General features: G+C 39.0%; 1 protein-coding gene across 3 annotated transcripts in view; it reads left to right on the top strand.

Annotated features, from left to right (window-relative positions):
- The window catches only part of DPP10 (dipeptidyl peptidase like 10), a 451,693-nt gene that overhangs the window by 419,344 nt on the left and 8,928 nt on the right, over positions 1-23,421 (top strand). For 2 of the 3 annotated variants that reach the window (XM_073305256.1, XM_073305258.1), the window contains 8 exons: positions 1,051-1,142; positions 2,647-2,694; positions 3,403-3,524; positions 6,448-6,495; positions 8,880-8,978; positions 9,087-9,156; positions 20,245-20,439; positions 21,971-22,025. In XM_073305256.1, the coding sequence (XP_073161357.1) occupies positions 1,051-1,142; positions 2,647-2,694; positions 3,403-3,524; positions 6,448-6,495; positions 8,880-8,978; positions 9,087-9,156; positions 20,245-20,439; positions 21,971-22,025 (729 nt within the window). The remainder of the gene's footprint in view (positions 1-1,050; positions 1,143-2,646; positions 2,695-3,402; positions 3,525-6,447; positions 6,496-8,879; positions 8,979-9,086; positions 9,157-20,244; positions 20,440-21,970; positions 22,026-23,421) is intronic. The other variant, XM_073305257.1, reaches the window with a different exon arrangement.

Raw genomic sequence — 23,421 nt, 5'->3', positions numbered from 1 at the left:
CATTTTAATGGAATATTTCTTAATATAGATACATACAGCACCTAGCACAATGTGGCCCTGATCTCAGATGGGGCCTCTAGGAACTACTGTAATACCTTACACTCGCCGTACAATTCTTTCCCAAGCAGTCTTTTTTATTTTCTCAGTGGTTGAGACACTGTAATTCTAATGACTGGAAGTTTAGGCTCTGATAGTTTAAATGCAAATATAACAGGTGGATTCTAGGGACCACGTTCAGCTCTGCCTTGACTCCTAGCAAGTTAGCAACAAAGGGGATTAAAACACTGATCTGCCTGCCTCACAGGATGGTAGTAGTATTGGTGTTGTTTATTTGTATTGTGTTAATGCCTAGAGGCCTAGACCAGCTCAGGGCCCCATTATGCTCTGCTCTGTACAAACATACAGTAAATTTTCTGCAGTAACTGGCTAATGTTTGTACAGCACTTTGAATGCATAGGGTCAGGCTATGCCTCTTCGTGCCACTTCAGCAAGTAAAGGACAAGCAAATCTTCAAGAAACACAGGTGATATTTATTTATGTTTAGCTCCTTACAGCTTTGGAGTCAAATCCTCAGCCGCTGTGAATTGCTGCACTAAAGATCTGGATTTGATCTTTTGCACCTTTATTCTCGTTTCTGGAAGAAAAACACTTATTTGTTAGTTTAAAGGGTTTTTTTAATATAGTGAAAATTTCAGGATGCATTGTGATAGCCTCTAGCTGAAATCAAACTTGCACCAAAATTAAAGATATGCCAACCTAGATAAAATATAGAACCTCTATTGTCGATATTGTGTATGAGTAATTGAAAACAAATATTGCAATGGAAACTGCCATGATTTTACTACCTTTGGAAAAGTTAATATTGAGGGAGAAAGGATCCTTACAGTCAATGCCTTTCAGTGCATGTGGGTTTTGTGGTTTAAGTGAGTTATGTTGTACATTAAAAGATTAAAAAGCTGTAAATCAGTAATGATGTGTGCTGACAATCATGTTAGGTAAAGAAAAACATAAGTAGTAAGATGAAAGTCAATACTTACCATTTCTCTGCAGGCTAAAACTGAACAAATCAGTGTGAGACACCTGACATCAGGAAACTGGGAAGTTATCAAAATCCTGGCATATGATGAAAATAATCAAAAGATGTGAGTATTCATGTTCTTTGTCTGCAGGTAAAATATCTGAATTACCGAGATAGAATTAATTTAACTGGAAATAGTGTATATACAATTAAGTAACAATATTTTTTTCATTTGCAAAGCACTGCCATAAATTATAACCATAGTACAAAGAGCAGTTTCATACATTTGATCTGCCAAGGTAATGCAAGTATCTTTTTCGAATAACTAATGGAGATATGCTGTGCCATCTACTGACTCATTCTGTTGATTAAATAAAAGGAATTAAACTACAGCATGGAGTTAATAACCTTTCCAACCCCACTCCCCCTCCCCACCCTCCAGAATCCAAGAAAAAAAAACTGGCAATATTATTAGACTTGATAAAACTCAGAGGTTTGAGTTCACAGGGGTTTTATACCTTTTCTTTGGTTTCGATGTGTGGGCATTCCAATCTTCCAAGCTTCACTTTAATGTTCTCTGTTCAAACAGATACAAAAACTCAAATAAGAAAATAGAGGGGAACTCAGCCAAAATCATTGAGTTTCAACCAATGTATTAATGAAACCTGGTCAAAACCAAATCAGGGACTATATTAAGGTTCCTAAATAAGGAAGGAAGTGCACTGACTGAATGGCAGTGCCTGGAGAGAGTATGGGCCTGATACAAAACAGATTGAAGTCAATGGAATGAGTCTAGCTGACTACAATGGGCTTTGGAACAGGTCTTATTTATATCTGTATAAGGCAGAAATAAATATAATGTGCTTGACTCTGAGCTCCACTGAAGTAAAAAGAGTTTCAGCAGCAGTGATGGAGCCTGTGTGAGATTCGAATCAGTACCCTTGCCTCCAGGGTTACTGGGGGATGCAGTTACAGATAGATCCATCTGTGGATTTTGAAAAGGAAAGAAGCTCTTTTTAGGTGCTGTTCAGTGCATAGGTGCCACACAAAGGAAGCCATAATGTGTCCCCAAGAGTTCAGCATTGGTTTGATATGAAAACATACATCAGCCTGGGTATGTAAAGCTTTCTGCACATTTGTAATTTGAGCTGGGTGAATAATGGATTTTTTGGGGCTCATTGGAAATTTAGAAAACCAAAAATACTTTGGTTCAAACTGAAAACATTTTTTGAAATGTTCAGTAATGCGTAAAGATCAGGGAGAAACATTTTGTTTGATCTGAATTGAAATGAATCATTTTGATTTCCAGCATTTTTTAAACCTTTTAAATTATTTTTTCAAATAAAATTAAAGGAAAATTTGAAACAAAAAGTTTCATTTTGAATTGAAAAATTGAAATGTTTTGACTTTTTCAGATTTTTTTTTTTTTACTGAAACGATTCAGCGAAACCAGCATGAGTTTGTAAAACATTTCACACAAAAAAAGTGTAAAAAATTTCACCCAGCTCTATTTGTTGCATAATGGGCTTTGCATGGATTTGGGCTTCATGTTGAAAGTTCTTCCTAACATTATATGGATCAGAGAGTTTTCAGAAGTGAGTTTAATTTTATTTGTGTTTCTTGGGCAGTTATTTTTTAAGCACTGAAGATTCCCCAAGAGGGAGACAGCTATATAGGTAAGTAATACTCAGAGGAAAATTTACAATAGCCCTAACACAAGTACTATAAACTAGAAAGAGATTCTATGTGCCTGACCTCCTGCTGTCTCACAGCTTGTTTAGTCATCTGCACTTGAGCAAAATGAGTACAATGTAGGTGTAAAATACTACTTTATGCTCAAAAATTGCCAATCATATTTATGTGAATATAATATGAAATTAAAAATTTGGTGAACTCTAAATGCAATGGTGTAATACATATGTATTCTTCAGACTGGTATACTGTATAGAAAGCTTTCTCAATGTGGCTAAAATTATATTTACAAAAACCCCAATCCTTCAGTCTAAAATTTGTGGGCAGACTGCCTCACCCATGCAGAAACCCCAGTTCTAAAAGCTACAGCTCCCTAATTCTCATTAATTTTTTACTTTTATTCTCACTCCCAAGGGTGCCTTTAATAATTAAGGTCTCAGTCCTGTAAGCTGTTTCATGCAGGTTTAGAAGACCTCCCTCACAGAACAGCTTGTAGGATTGTAGCTTAATGGAGCAACCAACAGCATGTCATATTCATATTCTGTGCAAAACTAGCAAAAAAAAAATTAGCAAGAGACGAGTGGAGATCAGGAAACAAACCTAATGTCTGGTGGGCCTTTGGCATCACTCCATGAGTTTGTTATGTTATCAAACGAAACTTTTCTGATGTTTGTAACTAATTTTGTTCTCAGTGTATCAACTATTGGATTACTGAACCGCCAGTGTCTTTCATGCAACTTCATGGAAGATCAGTGCACATACTTCAGTGCAAAGTTTAGTCCCATGAACAAGCATTTTTTACTACATTGTAAAGGTAAGTCATATATATTGTTCACAGTAAAAATTGTTTGAAGTAGTGCTTTATTTGTGTATATCAAATATTAATATCTTCTTCTGGGTAGTGATTTAGGCCCTAATATAGCAACAAGCTCAATTGCTAGGTCCATGCAGGCACAGGCTTCCCCTGTGCAGAGCGCATTGGAGGTATGGAGCCTAAAATCATTTTTGTAAAAATGTTTAAGGTAGAAAATGACGGAAAACAGCCATCTAGCAATACATTTGAACAGTCCACTTCCTGTACATCTACTTCTCTCTGCAACTGTGTATTTCTGTTTCACAAAAAAAAATACATTAGGTTTGAAAATAGAATATATTAATACAAATAGAAAAAAAATGTATAGTGACTAAAATAAGGGGCATTTTCATTAAGATACCTGTCAATAAACAAACACATGTGGGCATGGTTCAGGGCAATTGCACTTGTGTTTCCCCTCAGTGGTCTAGCAAGGGCATTCACTGTCCGGTTTCCAGCTCCTCACCTTTGCTTTTCTTGGGTGGAGACCGAAGCCTTACTCCCTCTGGCCAGAGTATTTCCAGGCTGCACAGTTGCCTGTCTTCACTGTGTTATTCTCAACAGAGACAGGATGCCCAAGCGCACTTGTTTGCTTTCTCCTCAGAAACCGATACTAGAGTAATTGTCAACAGTTAGAAGTTACCACCCAGTTCTTTTTATGAAAGCCTATTTTATTCTTAAGATAAAAGCATTACAGAGAAAACATATGGTTGAAGCAGGGTTCACCCTGATTAGTTCTTGACTGGGAGACAACCTAGACAATCCCTGGGTGCTGAAGGAAGTGGTATGGGCAAGTCAGCAAAGGGTTTCTTACTTCGAAGTCAGTACTGAACCACTGCCCCAGCAAGGTGCAAGGAGGTGCTGGGCTCTGTAGCTTTCGTTTTTATTATGTTTTAGTAAAATGTATTTAATGCGGAATTATTTATTTGTACACTTGAAATGAGAATGACCTTAATTCTGCTCCCAGCTTTGACATTCACTATACTAGCAATAGGACTGGTCATTAGGGGTCTGACTTTTAGAGATAGAGAGATCCCATATCTCCACTGGAGATTGATGGGATCTGTGGATGCTTAGCATGTCTGAATATCAGGCCCTATGAGCTCGAACGTTGAGCATGTCCCTGCACTTGGTGCAGGCCCCAAGGCGGCTACGGGGGGTACAGAGATGGCTACACACCACCTTTGTTTTTCCCTATCCCCAATATAAATTAGAGCTGCCAGCTGGGGATCGCACATGCCTCTTCTCTAGGTATATCCCCAGCATAATCCCTATGTGAAGATGGAGTACAGTCTTTTATACTCCACCTGGGAATCTTCAGCAGCCTAGTTATGGCAGCAATATGGCCCCATAGGACCACTAGGGTAGTGCAAAATGACTGTATTGGGGGCACAACATTTCTAAGATGTCAGAGTCAGCAGCACAGTCCAGCAACAGAAGCTTTTCTCTTGTTTACTTACAAGAGTTTGAGATAAACCAACTTGAACAGACAAATATCCCCCTCCTCCCCAACACATACACACATTTTAAAACAAACAATAGGCCCTGCTTAAAGCTGCAACAAAAACACACCTCTGCTAAACTCTTTGGGGTCTGCTGGTTAGCCTGATCCTTCAAGCTTCAGTTCTTTCACCTTCTGTTCGCCTGTGAGCACGTTTTATAGTCTAACTTCTACTTCCTGTTTGCCCACAGTCAGTAGCACTGTCTCATTATCCCATCCCTTTTAATCTCTCGAGCACCTCCAGAGACTTGAGTGAAGAATTAATTCCCAGTTTGCTAGAACTAGTGTTGAGCTGGTATCCTGTCAGACTTTCTTTGTGTTTATTTGTTTATAAGCTTTCCTTTGGTGTTCCTTGTTGAGTGATGAAAAAAAACTGATTTTTTGTTCACTTGCAGTACCAGAAAAGTGGAGAGAAATAATCATTTAGGTCAATCTGAAGTGAAACTGTTTCTAATTTTTGGAAAACTGAAAAGTAAAAAAAAAATAATAATAATAATTTCAGGTCAAACAAAACATCTTAGTTTTTGAGCTCTTTAAAAGATTTTTTAATTTTAAAATAAAATTGAAATAAATTTTGAAACTAAAAGTCATTTCAAATAAAAAAATTTATTTTAAAAAACATCAGTACTAAACATTTAGATTCTTTTCTGAATTTTTGGTTGGTTGGTTGGGTTTTGTTTTGTTTTAGTAAATTGCCCAAAGTCCCACAGGAAGTTATTAGCAAATCCAAGAAGAGAACCTAAATCGCCTGACTTCCATTCCTCAACACAAGGCCTTTTCACCTTCTTTTTGTCTCTTTCCTGTTTCAGAATGTATCTTTTAGACAAATATGTCATGTGCAGTGGTTAAAACCATTGTTCCCTTTTCACCCTTTTTATTTCTTTGTCTTTTTAGCCTGTATACTCTTCAGAGAAGGGACTGCAGATCCAATTCTTCTGTCAATTACACCACTCAAGATCATGAGTAATTTAAGTCAGTGAAGCTGCTTGAGTTCCACACCAGTCTAATTGACAGCAGAATTTGGTCCCATGTCTTCCTGTGTGTTTATACAGCATTTACTAAAATGGGGTACACGTCCTGGTACTTTCTGACCTTGGGCACTACTGCAATACAGTAAATAATACTTTAATATGTTAAACCTACATTTAACTGTAATACCTAGAAAAAAGATACCAAAAGAGTTTCTTAATTATGGAACTCTTTGGAATTATATGGTATTTTTCCTGCACTTTTGTAGATTTGCATCACAAAGTGATTATTGTCATCTCTGTGTTCACCTTCCTTCAACTATTGCGATCTTTGCTATTTGTTGAAGTTCAGAGCAACTCATAAACAGTTTCTACTTTAATTATTATTTGTACTTTTCTCCCTTTACAAAAATAGGGCCAGGCGTTCCAGTTGTTAGCGTGCACACTACAAGTAACCCTGGAAGTAAGTAAGCACCATTCCACAGAAACTCCTTATTATAATCTCTGTTTTAACATAAGTAAAAGAAAAAAATATGCAATTCATTTCCATAAACCTGTCTTAATTACATTCTAGCAATAAACATGGCTGGAAGTGATAAGAGAAAAAATTAATCAAGTGACTAGAACATTCCCAGGATTTCTCAGATACATGTTAGGCTAGATGCATATCTTTCACCTACTATTTACACTTGAGTTAATTAGGTGGCAGGATGTTCTTCATCCCTTTCACTCACTATGTAAATTATGTTTCTAGTATGAAATGTCTTCTGTAGTCTTAAAAATGTTTTTAAAGTTATAATCCAATTATTCTGGATTAAAGTACAGACCTCCCAGGGCTGATCATCAGATTTAACTTGCATACAATGAATCAAGTACTGCCCTCAGTATACTGGTGCAAATCCAGAGTGCCTTCACTGATATTTTAAATAGGAATTCCAAGAATTGCGTTTTGTGAGATCAGGTCCATTACCTCTACATTTCAGATGTTGCTAATTATGCTGTCTGCTATGGACTTTTGCACTGTCAGAGCAGCCAGGGAGCAGCAAACAAGCCACAAACATCAGGAAGTGTAGGACCACCATAGCAGCAATTATTGCCAATCCCTCCAGTCCCACCCAGCAGTCCTTCACCCTGGCAATCTACAGCACAGGCACCTGGCACTAGTTAAACCAGCCTCAAGATGTTCTAAACTTGTGCTGGAGGTCCAGGCCGATGCACATTATTTCCCAGATCCCAGGGCTACAAAGGTGGCAAGAAGCCATCTTTGTCCATCCTCCTCTTGTCTGGGCCAAGCACAGCTCAGCCACAGCAGAGGATCTGGCCCTGCATCTTCAAAATGTCATACCGATCAGACCTTTCAAATACATAATAGAGTTACAGCATGTTGATAACTATCCTAATCCACTTAATTAAGGAAAAGCTAACAACTGCCCTTTCTCCTTCATATGTTCAGTATTACTGTTTATTGTAGTTGTCAAGCTCTATATTGTAGAAACCCTAAAAGTGATCTAGGGGCTAAGTATATCACTCAGTGCATCTGAAGAAGTGGGTTTTTACCCACAAAATCTTATGCCCAAATAAATCTGTTAGTCTTTAAGGTGCCACCAGACTCCTCGTTGTTTTCGTGGATACAGACTAACACGGCCTCTGATACTTAGTACCCCTCTGATACTTTGTAAATTCATTAACTTTTGTGGAGCTGCCCAGTATTTATGAGAGTAGAATTTGGCTCTTTGTGATTTGTTTCTAAAATTCCCATTTGTGAAGAAACAAAGCAGAAATATGAGTGGGATTAACATAGAACATTATGGAAAGAAGAGAAGGCAGTAGGTCTAGAGAGAGAGTGCTTACCATTAACAACAACAAGAAAAACCCAATAATGAGATAAGATTTATTTATAATGTGTCAGTGAAAGATTAGATAATCCCCCTCTATTAATAAAAGAATAAGAGTGTGATTAAAGATTACTTCAAATTATTATATCCTAACACTATAATTATAACATTTTGGTTGACTACCCAGAATTAACATTCTAGTTAGATTATCCCTTGTTGCCCTAAATGAGGATGTATGATTTCAAAAATCCACATTAAGGGGTGAGATTGGAGAATAAAAAAGAACAGTAGGATCTTTCATCCAAATGCAAAAGAGTTGTTTCAAATCTGGCTTTGGCTTTTAAGCCAAACTGTTCCCTGGCTCCTCATTGAAGTGTGGGAGAGGGAGGAATACAGAAAGGTAGTGACCAAGTAAAGGTGTTCTGGGTCATTTTCTTGCACTGGACAGACAGGTGCAAGCTCCTTACTCCCACTGGTGATAGGTGCATCATGTGCTCTCTCAGTCTTATCCCACTTCTTATTATCAGGCATCCATTTTGGCAGGGACTGTATGCCTGCCTTCTTGTAAACACAGAGCATTGTTCAGCATAGTAGCATCTCCCGTACAACCATCCACGCTCCCATTGTGTGTCAGGTATGCTAATATCTGCATTGTGCCTGGCTCCTAAATGGAGTGGGTAGTGAGGGTATTGCTCTTTCCCCCTACCACCTGCCATGCACCACAAGGCAAAATTTAGCCCTTGATATTTAATGAAGACAAAACTTGTTGAAGCCAGAACAGAGAATACAAAATCATTAATGCTCCCCTTGCACATTGTGAATTAAGCTGGTAGTTTGGCTTTTGAGTTCCAAAGTAGGTGCACTATAAAACTTGTTTAAAGAAAGAAACTATAAAAAGGTTTAACATTGTATATTTGTCTCTTTTTCTTTAATTATTGGTATCTTGATTTCTGTCTTGTATGGTGATTCATTGTATCTTTCCACCCTGATTCCTCCTATTTGTTTCCTGCAGAATTTTACATATTGGAAAATAATGCTGTGTTGAAAGAAACTATTTTAAAGAAAAAGATTTTGCGGACAGAAATTAAAATGGTTCACATTGAGGATTATGGTAATTTTAGCAAAATGTTCCTTTAACACAGAAAAAACTTTCTTCAAATCTTACTATTTTGGATCTGTGTAACTACCTGCCTTTAATGGTTTTCTCTTTTCTTAAAAGAACTTCCTTTACAGTTGTCATTTCCAAAGGATTTCACAGATCGAAACCAGTATGCTGTTCTGTTAATAATGTAAGTATCTATTTAGGGTCACTACAAATAATAAAAGTAGGTAAATGGGGGTATAAAGAGAGGATTTATTTCTGTATTTTCAGTTGTAAAATATATGTGTGGGGGGAGTGAGTGTAGGGAAAATATCACTTTCCCTATAACACAGCTTTTGAGTTGGTAAACTAAAACCTTTGTTATCAGGAAGATGCTGTTTTCTGTCTTGGCAAATAAAAATCCTGTTTTGTGAGCTTGTCAATATAAACATGGTTCAAGTTATTGATAGCTAGATGTGAAGGGCCAGATCTTCACCTGGTGTAATCTCAAGTAGCTCCACTGGCTTCATTAGAACCATGCCTGTTTACATCACCAGAGATACTGTACGGTTTTTTTGTATAATTTTTTCTTCTATCACTGGTAGAAATAGCAACTGCCTAGAAGTCAGTTAAGACTTCTAGAGCCCAACTGCTTTGGGAATAGCAGAGAGAGGATAAAATACTGGAGCACCAGTGGCTGGAGACATTATGGGCTTGATCCACTGACCACCAAAGTCAGTGGAAAGACTATGGGAGGACGGATGCACTCACTGGCAGCCCATGTTATAGAAATAAAGTAGCTATGTTTCTTTCAGAGCCAGCCTCCTTCTGCTTACTCATTCACAGGACATGTGTGCATGGGGAGGGAAGCCATGATCACACCTCCAATCCACCCTGATATGTCAGCAGTGATCAATACCTCTATCAGCATTAGCCAACCTCCATTTTTGCCCAGGGAGTGAGGGCTATAGTGTTAAGGCTGTAGTGTTATATGCAGGAGAGCTAAGGTAGGGATTCTTAGTACACACACTCTCCTCTCTCCATGTACCCACATTGGAGCAGACAAAATTTGTTCCTTTGTTTCTAATTAGCCATATTTGTTTTTCTCACATCTCAGTGGTTACTAACTAATTCATCATTGGTAAAAAGGAGTCATGTTAGGACACTCCGACTCTGGGATCCATCCTGATGTTTTCAGCACCCTAGATTTATATTCTCCCTTGGAGCCCCACAGACTGGGTTTCAAATTCTGGTTAACAAACATGGAAGCCATATGTCTAATGCCTGTATTATACCACTTGCATACAGCATTTACAGCTTTGTATTATTTACAGTCTTGGGATAGATTTTCCATCAGTACTGTGTGTAGGGCATTAACAATGTGACTCCTGTTAAAATGAATGGAGGGGTACACGCCTATGCAGCATATTGAAAATGTAATCCCTGATGAACACTAGGACATGATACATTAAACTAGTGTCTTCTGCTTAATAAAAATCTCCAAAGATACTTATAGTTATACGTACAAGGCCTAATTTGCAAGCATGAGCCTCTAAATAAGTTGTCCAGAATTCCTGCACTTGAGCATTCAGGTCAGTTCTTATGCATTAGTAGGTAAACACGCAGTAAGTGCTGATTTCAATGCCCAATATGTCATTTGGACATTCCATTTAAGTGCCTACATTTGAAAACTGGGCTCCTGGACTATCTTTCAGTTAGACTAGTGGATGCATCTCTTTTTTTTAATGGCTGATGTAAAATGTGACCTCTCCTTCAGGGAGGAGAGGATAGACATTAGAGAGAGAGAGAGAGAGAGAGAGAGAGAGAGAGTCTACTTGCTAGTGCATATGACTGAGCACATTTATATTATAGGCAGTTGTTCTCCAGGGCCAAGGGATAAACTCATTTGACACCAGCGTAATTGGTATCATATGCCATGGCAAAAACTTGTTTTTCTGTAAATAAGGGTACTCAGGGACTTTCATGTAACTTGCTTAAAAAGTGACTTAAAAAAGCTGAGTAAATAAATATTCTTCAACTTATATTTAATTCTTGTGCTACAAGTTAATGCAAATTTGAGGAAGGCAAAAGAGAAGGTGCTACTATGACTGAGCATTATTTACATACATGTCTGGAGAGAGTTTTAAAATGTTTTCTTTTGCAGAAGTTTCAGCACCCAAGAGTGGTACTGAGGCAGGGTTTGAGTTCTATATTTGCATGGTATCAGGTCTCCAGTGAACAGGCTGTCAGTGATACCAGAAAGTTATGCCTATAAAGTGATTATTTTTTGTGGTGTTTACAAATGGGAGGGAAAGGACCTTAGTGACAAATACAAATTTTTGGTTTTCTTACCTCTGGAATATTGAATTTCTGCTTCTCTTCAGTGAAACCCCTTCTTTTGCAGTGCTGAATTTTCAGAGTTAATGTTAACAGAAGTTATTTTTAGAAATCCCTTTAAATGGTAATGAAAAATCAATACTGAAAATCTGACAGGAAAGACCTTCTCTATCTCATTTAATGTGGCTCACCTCTCCCACCACCTGAAGAGAAAGAGGTGATATTTCTCAGCCCCGCTTGCCACAAACTCTACACTGAGGTCGCCAAATTAATCTCTTTTTAGAATTAGAGATGACCCAAATGGGACCTGAGAATGCAGAACTTCAGCTGAAGTCAATTTAGATTCTATCTGTGAGACCATTGCAGGACTGAGCCCAGGGGTTTCATACAGACTTTGGATAGCTCCAGTCTCTGAGGCAAGGTGTGGTTGGAAGCCTGTGTGCAAGCTAGATATTTTGTCCATCCAAACAACCTCAAAATTGACATCTTGCTTCTTTTCATTACCAGAAGTACCACCTCCAAAAAGCAGTACTGTACTTCCAGGAAGGACATCAGGCTGTTTCAGGTAACACTGATTGGCTGATTGTGTGATGTCATTTCCCAGACATTCTACCTTCTGAAAGTGGTACTTCTGTGACTGACTTAGGGTCACTTTGTTCCTTCTGCACACATGTTAGGAGTGTCCATACAATGGTTATTTTAGTGGTAGATCACCAGAGGAACCATTAATCCTGCTGTGCAGCCACACTTATTTCCTTGTCCATGGTCTCAAAGGGGTGATCTAACTACCAAGCCATCTAGGAATTGAAAGGGGAAAAAAGGAACGTTCACTGTAGTCCTCAATAACAATGGTTAGTGTTATCTGTTTCTATCTGTTTCTTTGCAAGCAAATGACTTCTGATCCAGTGTAAATGACTGAGATGTCAGTAGAATTATATTTTCTCTGTAGATGTAAATGGGTTTAAAGTGTTTATATCAACAGGATTGCAGTATACAAGTGAATTTAGGAGAAGGGGGAGGAAAGAAAGGTTGGGGAAAGGAGCAGAGGAGAGGGAAGGCAAGAGTTGGCTGATTTATTGTATCTCTGGGGCCAAGGTCTCAGCAAGTTTAGATGCACAATTAAGTGCACACAGGATGCTGATGCTTCACAGTCTTACTACTTGGGCAGGGTGTGTGTGGCATGTAAGCCCCCCTCATAAATTCTACTTCAGCCATTGGGCTGTAGCAGTCTCTACAAAGCAGCTCTGTAGTTTCTGCAGGGGATTATAGCTCTGCATGTCATGCATATGCCCGGTACCTGATCCAGCTATTCTTGGTATTGGTGACTTTCATTACTAGCTCAGAAAAAAAGTATGTTGGACTGAGGCTCCGAATTAGATTGTAAACTTTTGTGGGTAGGGACCATCTTTTATGCTCTGTTTGTACTGTAGATGGCTCAGTAAAACTCCTATCCCAAAATCATAGCTCAAGTAATAAATAAACTGGAAATCATAAGATCTGGGTATTATTCCTGCTGTCACAGGCTTCCAGTCCAACTTTGGTCAAATCACTCAATTTCTCTGACCAAACTTGGGTGCCTAAAATAAGCCTTCTGAACTTAGGCACCCAGGTTTGAAACTTTTGGCCTTCATGTTTAAGGCCCCAGTCCTGCAGCTGACTCTGTGCTGGCCAACCCCTGAACCTCCACCAAATTCCACTGAATTCAGTTAAGTTCCACACATCACGGAGCCCAGCCTCAAAGAGTCTGTTCCAGCATCAGGGCCTAAATTTCCTTACAGTAAGACTCACCTTCATCCTAAGGAGGTGCAAAGCTTAATTCCTTAATGGCTGTAAAGCGTATTATGACCATTAGACAGAAGTGCAAAGCACTGTTGTTCAAATTTATATTGGGTCAGAACACCAGGCTATCTAGCAGAGGTATAGGCCTCACACAGTAACGGGTTGCCTCTGGCTAGCCCTATTTCTCTTTCGTGAATTCCGATGCATAGGCCATAAAGTACTAAATAGATTTAACACTGTCCACTCTTCAATTTGTTCCTCCTAAACTACTAATACATTTCACACTCAGTTGCCTTCAAATATAATACATACACGGTAGCCTATGGGTTAGAGAGGTGTACAATAATTGCTTTAAAGTGTGGTTATTATCTCTTTTCTATATAATTAGGATCAAAGTTTAAATTTCAGATTTTTTATTTTTTTTTTCATTATGGTTCAGCTTACTCATTAAAAAAGTTGGATGATCCAGTCCTTCATAATACACAGGAAATGATTAAGTGGAGTAAAGACTAAGGCATTTAATGTGGGTAATAAAATGAGAGGTGATAATCATTCTTTATTTCTTCTTGAACATAATTAACCTCATTCTTTCAAAATCTGAAGATAATGCATCTTAAATGTCAGCATTCATTATTTAATGTCATTTAAATCTGTACAAACTGTAAGTGGATATAGTGAAACTGAATCAGTAGAAAGATTCTTCTAAACTCAGAGAAAAAAAATTATCAGGCTGTATATTCCTAAGTAGACATCAAATATCTTAACTCTCCTGGAAGTGTTGCATACTTTATACATGTCTGCTTATACCTCCATAATGTAGAGGAAACTCTCCACCCAGTATTGAAATGGTGCCAGAGGTAGGCCTCACTCAAGCCAACTGAGCATGTCTATACATCACATGGATCTGGTACCAGCATCCCAGACCATAGGGTGGAAAGTGGCAATTTTTTTAACAGGGCAGGTACAATGGTGAAGAAGAATGCCATAACACATGTAGCAGGAATTCAGGGAGGTAAAATGTAACTATTGGTATTTCTCTAAGACCTTCAGCATGATAACATTCTTGCATTAATGATTCTCTTCTGGAATTTTCATTTGTTGTAGAGGATGTCTGTTGCAAGTGATGGAACAGTGCATTGCCACAGGATGCAGTATAAAAATATATGAGAGATTCTACCTTTTTTATTACACCCTGTTTAGAAGCAGGACATCCCAGAAGTCCTTTACATCTGGCTACATGTGAAGTTATTCTGCAGGTCAATTTTGTGGGGATCATTATAAATGAACCATCTACATAACTCTTACGTGTTTTGCATACTCTCCTGCCAATTAGGTTTTTCATTCTTTTCCCTTTGGAATGAAAATGATTCTCTGCTCTTTTGGTGTTGTTGCTTTGTGGAAGTCTTGTGAAAACCTAGCTCTTTTTAGTCTTCTGGGAGTTTCTCCTTTTTCTAAACATTTAGTAAGTTCCCACTGCCCACCACAGGCCATATGGGATCTGAGAAACAAGCAAGAAGCTTTCTCCAGCTATTTCACTGACAACCGCAGTCCTGTGCTATGGGGAATGCAAAGGCTGCTCCTTTTCAGGGACCAGGACTCCAGAAATGGGATGGGGAGAACATGGGCCATGGCTCAATCTTCTCTAAACCTCCTGAACAGGGATGGCACAGCAAAGGAAGCAGTGGATGAGGGCTAGGAGCAGCACAGTATGGAACCACAACCTTTCCTCATTTCTCGGACACAGCGCTGCATCTCCAGTACTCAGAGCTGTGGCTTAAAAACCACAATCTGGCCTTTAGCATTTTTGATGGCTGTTTAAAGAATATTCATGTTGCTTCTGCAATACTAGCTGTATTTCATTTCAGGCTATCACATGATTCCATTCTGATAATGTGATCTTTTCTGGAGGTGTTCCCCCCCCGCAATGATAAATGCATTGGTTTGCACGGTTGCAAATGTATTGTCTGCTTTTTAGCTATGATAGGCTCTATCAGGGAAGATGAATGGGGATGGGTGGAGTGCTTGGCATTCTGACACCATTGCTTGGGATTGTTATGGGATCTGATCTCATACTGTTGATGAAGGGTGCGGTTGGTAGCAGGGCCATGTGAGAAGTTGCTCACAAAAAAGGAATGTGTGGTGAATTTTCTTTTCATGTCAGTTTTGCAAAATGTTCTTTTTTCCTTCAGTGGATTTTTGCCATTTGCAAAAGAGACTGTTTTCCCAGTGATTCAATTTTGAATTCCATAGATAGAATTTATCTGCTGAGCTCTAGTTTCCCTCACTAATTCATATTGCTATTATGATACTTTTTCATACTGTGCACTAGATTCATGAGCTTGTTTTGGGAGGGCGTTTGTACTGTATTGTGGATGTCCTTGATCAGGCACTATGATAATATTAATAAATAAGAAATAAATAAATAATAATAATAGCCACTGTGATAAGAACTACATATTCCCCTCCAAGCTCTAACGAGAGCCAAAGCTTTAGCTTTAGCTCCCAGATGAAAAGATTCTTCTCCTTTCAGTAATAGACCAAACAGATGATGAGCTGCCTCTTTCTCCAGACAGTCTGAGGTGTATGTGACTGAATTGCAAGAGGCATACAAATTACCTACTAAGGTCAATGATATCGGTATATTATTGATAGCTTCTGTCTGTTTAAATGGCACCTCAATGGTGAACTTCAACAGTGTTTCTGAATCATTCTCAGCCTTGCTATCACTGCAGACTCATAAGATGCTGCTCCGGTACAAGTACAAAAAATAAAGTTAAGAATTATTAGATAACTCCTTCACTTGAATCCCACTACTCCTCTTTTGTTGTTGAAAATACAGTAACACTGCTGCAAAATGACGTTCCTAGAAAACATAGAGAAAGGCATGTAATTGGATATGGCCCTTCTGTGTGTGTGTTTTGATTTTGCTGGCTGTGAAATATGTGTAATGCTTTGCCTATTAGAGAATTCACTTGTGTCTATCCATGCTCAGGTGAGGTAGGATGCAAGGAGGCTTGTGCTCATGGCCCCGGGTTTTTGTTCACTACTCCTTTTCATACCAGCCAGTGGGGGTCATGGAAGGGGGACACTGCATCCTGTAAAAAGGTGTAGCAGTGGAAGATACTGAGTGCTTCTACAGTGCTCCACTTCTGCAGTATTATTGGCATGCTGCATATGAGCAAGTTAACAATGAACAGAAGCTGATTGTATGCAGAGATGGGTATAAATCAAGACCCTGGATCCAAATGCTGCTGCACTTTGGGAAAGATTGGATTGCAATGCAAATTTTGCAGCTCAAGCCCACCTCTAATTGTGAAGTGTGCAATAATGGATCTGATTCCATACTGCAATAATGGTTAGGTGCAGTTTCAATCTGCCGTAGTCCTTTTATATATATTTCAGCATGTGAGTAGCTACAATGGATGGAAAAGTCCATGAATTCAAGAAATGGTGTGGCAAGAGAGGTGATGTACATTGCATTCCCCATTGTATTGAAATAGATTGTGTGTCCATGTTAATGGCTCTTACGGCAGACTTCTTTTTCATACCATACCCCTTTCGGGGTTTGATACAGTCAATCCGTGTCAAAACCAGAGACATTTGGTAGCAAAAGATTTGAAAAGGGACACAAAAACATAATCCATTCTTGTGCTCCAATAGTGGAATTCACCCCTGTGTAAAGGTCTGGCACACCACTTAAGCCTCACTTAAGCCCTATTTTAAGGGCATAAGTGGGACTTAAATGATTCATAGGATATGTCCTGTCCCTCTGCAAAGGGGTGAATTACAGCCCAAATGATTAATGTCATTTGTGTTAGGAGCAGTTAGAGACTCTGAAGCCCTTGTCTGACACTACTGATGCCATTGGGAGTTTTGCACCATCCCGCAGTACAAGTAGGGCAGTACACTATGGTCCCCCGTACTGGCAAGATACTTATAGCTGGTATGGCATATCAAAAAGGGGAGGAGCAGAACGTCCTCCAGCGCAGCCCGTTCCGCGCAGGGTCTCCTCTGTCTGCACAGCAGCCCTGCCGGAAGACAAGGTTGGAGGCGGGACAGCTACGCTGGAGGAGCTGCGGGCATGGAGCTTCCCGGCGGCCCCATGTTCTGCTCCTTATCCGACTCTGGTTCCCAGGAGAGCCCTGTGGTTCAGGGCTCTCCCAGAACCACAGTGGGGAAAGGAGCAGAACCCCCAGTCCTGCCCTTCCACGGAGCTGCGTCTCTTCTGGCTCCATCTGTACAGGAGGACAGGGGTGGGGGCGGGGCTGGGGGAGGTACAGCCCTACCAAAGGACAGGGCTGGGTGGGGTGAGGCTGGGGTAGTACAGCGGCCAGAGACGCTGCTGGCATTCTGCTCCTTTCCCCTGAGACACAGGGCTCTCCTGGGAACCACAGTGGGGAAAGGAGCAGAACATGGGGCCACCAGGCAGTCCCATGCCGGCAGCTCCTCCCGGGGGCTGCTGTACAGATGGAGGAGACCCTGTGGGGAAGGGCTGGGGGTGGTATAGCTGTGTCGGAGGAGCTGTGGGCATGGGTCCACCCAGTGGCCCCATGTTCTGCTCCTTTCGCTGCTGCAGTTCTGAAGTCTCCTGCACAGCAGGAGGAGGACAGAGCTCCCCCGCCCCAGTAAGGGGAGTGGATCATGGGGAGGGGACAGGGAGAATCTGGGGGGCCCAGGCTGGGGGCGGGGTGGGGAGGAGTCACATAGAGGATCACATGAGGAGACCACGTGCCCCCCTTGGGGGTGGGGGACACGTACCAGTAAGAAATGGATTCCACTTGCCACATCCCATAGTGGGAGTGGCTTTAAGTGTCCATCACAAACTATTTATGTAGGTTTCAGAGTAACAGCCGTGTTAGTCTGTATTTGCAAAAAGAAAAGGAGTACTTGTGGCACCTTAGAGACTAACCAATTTATTTGAGCATGAGCTATGAAGTGAGCTGTAGCTCACGAAAACTCATGCTCAAATAAATTGGTTAGTCTCTAAGGTGCCACAAGTACTCCTTTTCTTTTATCTATGTAGACATCCTTGAAATAAATTAACACCTGGGAAATACACACCAAAACTAACATGTCAAAGCAACCCATCAAAAACTGCACTGCAAGACATGTGGGATTTAAAGTTTGATGCTCAGAAAACTCAGCCATTTTCTACCAAAAAACAAGCTTCAGGGGGAAAAAAGAGCAGTTTTAGAATCTCACAATATTTTTTTTTTAACTTAAAGCCCCAGCTTTTGAAAGACATGATTATATGAGAATCTCAGGCCTTTTGGTGGCAGAGAAAAGCTTTTAAATGTGACCGATGTGCATCTAAAAACTCAAAAACCAAGAATCCATTTTTTTAATCTCATGGATTTTAAGTCATGATTTTTGGGGGGCCTGACTCATGATTTTTGAGAGTTCGGGTGGGCAATTCTGAAATAGTCAAAAGTAATGAAGAACTGCATGTAGAGTCATAATTAGCTAGACAAGTGCTTTTATGGAACATTATCTGACTATGAACATTTAGGGTAATATTTTCCTTAAAAACTCATCGTTGCTCTAAATCTGATTCTATTGAAGTCAATAGAAAAACTTCCATGGGAGCAGTTAGACCAACACTGAACGCTTTTGGAAAGCCCATTCTAAATGTTAAATATAAATTGGAAGAGCTTCTGAGTGCCTGTTGCTTTTGTACTTCAATTAATGAAGAAACTGAAATCCTGCCAAGTGGTATTTTCCCACCCAGCTCATATGACATTAAGCGGGGTTTCATGTTTATTGTTTCATAGTTAGCCGTATTGTATGTTAACTCCTTTTAAAAAAACATGCTGTCGTTTTGTCTTCTAAATTAAATTGTTTACTCAAGACACACAAGAATGAAAACCCAAAGGTAATTTATTGATATGCCATTTAAAAATAATTTATCACAAACTTAGTTCCTGAAATTATAGTTACATAAATATGGTAGGTCCTATGTAAATTTGAAAACAGATTTATGTATCATATACATGCTAATTAACAAGTTGTCTGAAAGCGTACCTTGCAGCTGAACTTTCTATTACCCACAGCAAAAATAAAACTGAATAATCAGCCAGCAGAGCCTATGACACAACAGTGATTGAAAGGGCTGTGTTGGTTTTTTTTTTCCCTATTTCTACAACTCTTCCAAGCTTAGACTTCTTCAGCAAAATAATAATTTCTGCCTCCATCCTTCTTATACACGAGAATATTCCCATAGACACTCTCCAATCTAATTTCCATACAGCCTGCACAGACACTTTTACATTTTAATTTGCATTCAACTGGCAGATGCAGTCTGCACAGAGGCATTTTGCATTTTTTTTACAACTTCATGGTAGCCTGCTTTCTTATTCTGTGTTTATCTTTGGGAAAAAAAATTGACAAGTCTCCTTTTTAAAACTGACATTTTGTTTTCATTGGAATGAAAAAAGTAAACTTACCTTCAATGAAAAATGCTTATTGTCCCCATAGAAACCTCTTTTCTCCTATTCCTTTCTCTCTTTTCTGCTGTAAAATCTTTATTTTATGACTAAACAATAACAACAACAACAACAAAAACAACTTACCATTCATGCCTGCATCCTTTTGTTGCTAGAAACATTGACAGTGAAAAATAATTTCCCCCAAAATGTACTTAATTCTCCTCTGCAGTCTACTTCACAAAAATCCATTCCAGGATGTGATAATGCAGGTATTTTTGTTTTCTAGGAAAACATCATTCTAAGGAGTATTTTATTTCTTGTTCAGTTATCAGGCTGCAATAATGATTTTTCCCTTTTGTCACCCTATAGCATCTTAACAAATTCTAAAATGGAATTTCCAGAATTCAAATAACCAGAAGGCATAATGTTAATTTCGGGATCACTCTATGTAAAGCATGTGGTTCATTTTCCTACCTTGTTTCTGCAAAAATTATCCAAGTATCCCACCTACTGCATGGCATTATCGTCATAGTGGGTTTGCTTTATGCAGTTCAACAAATTATTTTGCTTACTGCTGCCATGAGGGATAAGAACACCGGTTAATGTGATGGTATAGATTAAGCTGACAGTAATTCAACTGGGTTGCACAAACTGACTGAACTCTGCTGTCTAGGTTAAATAAAATATTGAAGTACTGCAAAGTGTATCACATTGTCAATAGTCTGTGTTTGTGTCTGGTGTGTTGGTATTTACAGTGATGAAGATCCAGGCAGCCAGTTGGTTACAGATAAGTTTCACGTTGACTGGGATTCGGTGCTTGTCAACTCTGATAATGTCATCGTAGCTCGATTTGATGGCAGAGGGAGTGGATTTCAAGGCCTTAAAATTCTACAGGAAGTCCATCGTTGCTTAGGTTCAGTGGAAGTGAAGGACCAAATAGCAGCTGTAGAGTACGTATGTGCAAACTTTTCTTCTATTTTAATCCATTTTTACTTTGATGAATAGACACATTTAACTGAAAATTTCCAGCTATTACTGGTCTCCGTTTGCAGAATGAAATATGGTAAATGCTTATCTTTAGTGCAGTAGCACGTTTCGAAACATTAGGCTTTTCATTGCAAAGTGTGATTCAATGAATAAAAAATCAAAGGGAAAAATGTTTTGGATTGATGTTCCTCTTTGATAAAGTTGTCCTTCCGGGCCTAATCTAAATATGAAATCTAATCTAGTTTACATATTTTTCTAGCGTCCTTAGAAAAATGACTCATGGCATGATATACAGTGCTTCATTACAAGTGAAATATAACGTCTTAGACATATAGGGTCAGATTCTGTTCTCACTTAAATCACTGTAGATCTGGAGTGACTACACTAAATCACCAGAATTACAATAATGTAAATGCAAGCAGAATTTGGCCAAAGGGTTTATTATCCTCTCACTTGATCATCAGTCTTAGCATGGGTAACTCCATTGCCTGCAACAGAGTTACTGCAGATTTATACCAATTTAAGTAAGAAGAGAATCAGGCCCCTACTATATATTTACATGTAAAAATATGATAACACTTTTTATTAAGGGACCACTCCTCTCGTTGATTGCATGGTATTTTAGAAATGGACGGATTATTACCTACATTCATGTACGAGGTATGTTCATGTATTGGTTGAACAATTTTAGAATGACATGTTTTACATTTCTGAAAGTCATCTGTAATCCCTGAAGACAATGAAAACATTAACTGCCTACAGGTCAAATGGCTTTGCATCTCTGAAATAGGAGTGGAGTTGCAAAGATGTTGAGTGGAAGGACTCTGTCCTCCATATGCAGACAGAAAGCTTCACAAAGTGCCTCACAGGCTCTTGAAAGTAGCAGCATGCTTCTTCCCGCCTCCCTAACCCCCTTCCCTTGCTACCACACACTGGCAGATCTGCAGAGTGGGGAAGGGACCATAGTCACATTCCCAACTGGGTGAATGAGGCCTCCTTTGGGACATGGAGCTCTAATAAGCAGTCTAATTGGCTCCATATCTTAATTTTAAGAGTTCTTCTAAATCAGAGTTCTGCATTCATGAGTTCAGAGTCATTACTCTGTCTTTTATCTGGTTTCTGTGGGTGCACCACTGGGCAGGAGGGTATACCAGGTGGCCCTGAGAGTTCTTTCTCTCTTGATGCTATTAAGAAGCAGACAGAAGTTTTCCTGAAATTTGTAGTCTCTCTTCTCTATACTGTATTATCCTTCTGAAAGCACAGTTGATGAATTACCTCTGTGGGAGGATTCATAATTTTGATCATTGCCAAAACACAAGTACTGTAGCGTAGGGATCTGAAAGCAAACTGCAAGACTTCACTAAAATAAAATAGTTCTTATTTGAACTCTTAAAAATCTGTTTCTCACTTAGTTTATCACAATTCTTTCTTCTACAAATAACCCACTCCACACATATGACTCTCCAGAATGTAACATTTCTCTTTTTCTTATAGGTCATTACTGAAACAACCATTCATCGATCCTAACCGACTGAGCATATTTGGAAAGGTAACTTACAAAAATAGCAGGAGGACACTGTCAATTTTAAAATCATTTGTTGCAAACAGATTGATTTACGTATTTTGCAAATAACCATTTTTGTTACTAACAATGAAAATCACATTTACTTGTCATTATTGAATGTTGATTCAATTTTTTTCTCATATTGAACAATTAGCAGCTAACAAGTCAGTTTCACTTTTCTTTATAGTAACTTTCACTTTCAGTTCCTACTGTTGCAAAATATGCTGCTCATATACTGCAAGGGAAAATGTTAATTGTTGAGGGGAAAAAACTTTTTTTCCATTGGAAGTTTTTAAAATAAATGTGTGGAAACGTTTCTTTTGGTCTTAGTTTCTGTAAAAGCTCATTTCTTGTACAATTTAAATTCTAGTCCATATTTAAGTTGACAGTGTCCCTTTAATACACAATTTATATGCAGACATTTTTAGCTTTTTGAGTTATTTGAGATAAGATCCTAGAGTGTTGACTAGCGTCCTTTTTTGTGCCATCTCTTAGACGTCTCCCTTTTGCTGTTTTGTCAGCTGTTTAGCAATGTTATATGCTGTTGTCTCTGGCATCATACAGACCCAGGTAAAGGTTTAACCTTTAGCAAAAAGTTAAAGAGAATCTTAATTATCTCACTTGAAACGAGCTTTTAGACGTTTAACACAAGACAAGCTGTATCTTTTGGAAACTGACATTTGTTCCTTTGTGATATTTAGTTTTAAAATGTTACCTTGAAAATGTCAATATTTTGTGTCTTTAATACTTTAAAATTCCACAGTGAAAACAAACAAACAATCAAACCACAGCTTCTAATATATATAGGCACCATGGTCATCAGTTATTGAAGCAGTATGTATTCACTATGAAACCCCTAAATTCTAATCCCCATTCTGCTACTGTCTTGCTGTGGCTGTAGGCAAGCCATTTAACCTCTGAGTCTCACTTTGGCTGTCTGTCAGATGGGGATGATAATACTTACTTCCTCGGAGCTAGCATTGTGGGAATTAGTTAATGGCTGTGCAGCCTAGTGAAAATAAAGTGCTGACTATTATTATTGTTCCACATGCAACAAGACCTTCCTCTCCAAACACATGACCTCCTAGTGTACCACTTAAGATGAAAGAAACTATTTCTGTCAAAAGTTCAATAGCATCTGAGTTTATACTTTGTTTGGAGGCTAGCCACAAAAAAAGAAAACATTTTCAAGTAAAGCAGGTTGGGGATTTTCCAACAAGATGTTTAGTAAAAATATGCAGATTCATCAACCTGAAATGTTTCACAGCACATTTTGTAGGCAGGACCAGCCTCATGATTCTGTGAGAGTCCGGGCAGTCAGCCTCTCCATTTTGTTTCAGGAAAAACATGAACTGAAATGGTTTGATTTTTTTTCCTAAAT

This window comes from Lepidochelys kempii, chromosome 11 (genome assembly GCF_965140265.1).
Source record: "Lepidochelys kempii isolate rLepKem1 chromosome 11, rLepKem1.hap2, whole genome shotgun sequence".
Lineage (NCBI taxonomy): Eukaryota > Metazoa > Chordata > Testudines > Cheloniidae > Lepidochelys > Lepidochelys kempii.
This window is presented reverse-complemented; position numbering and strand designations above follow the sequence as displayed.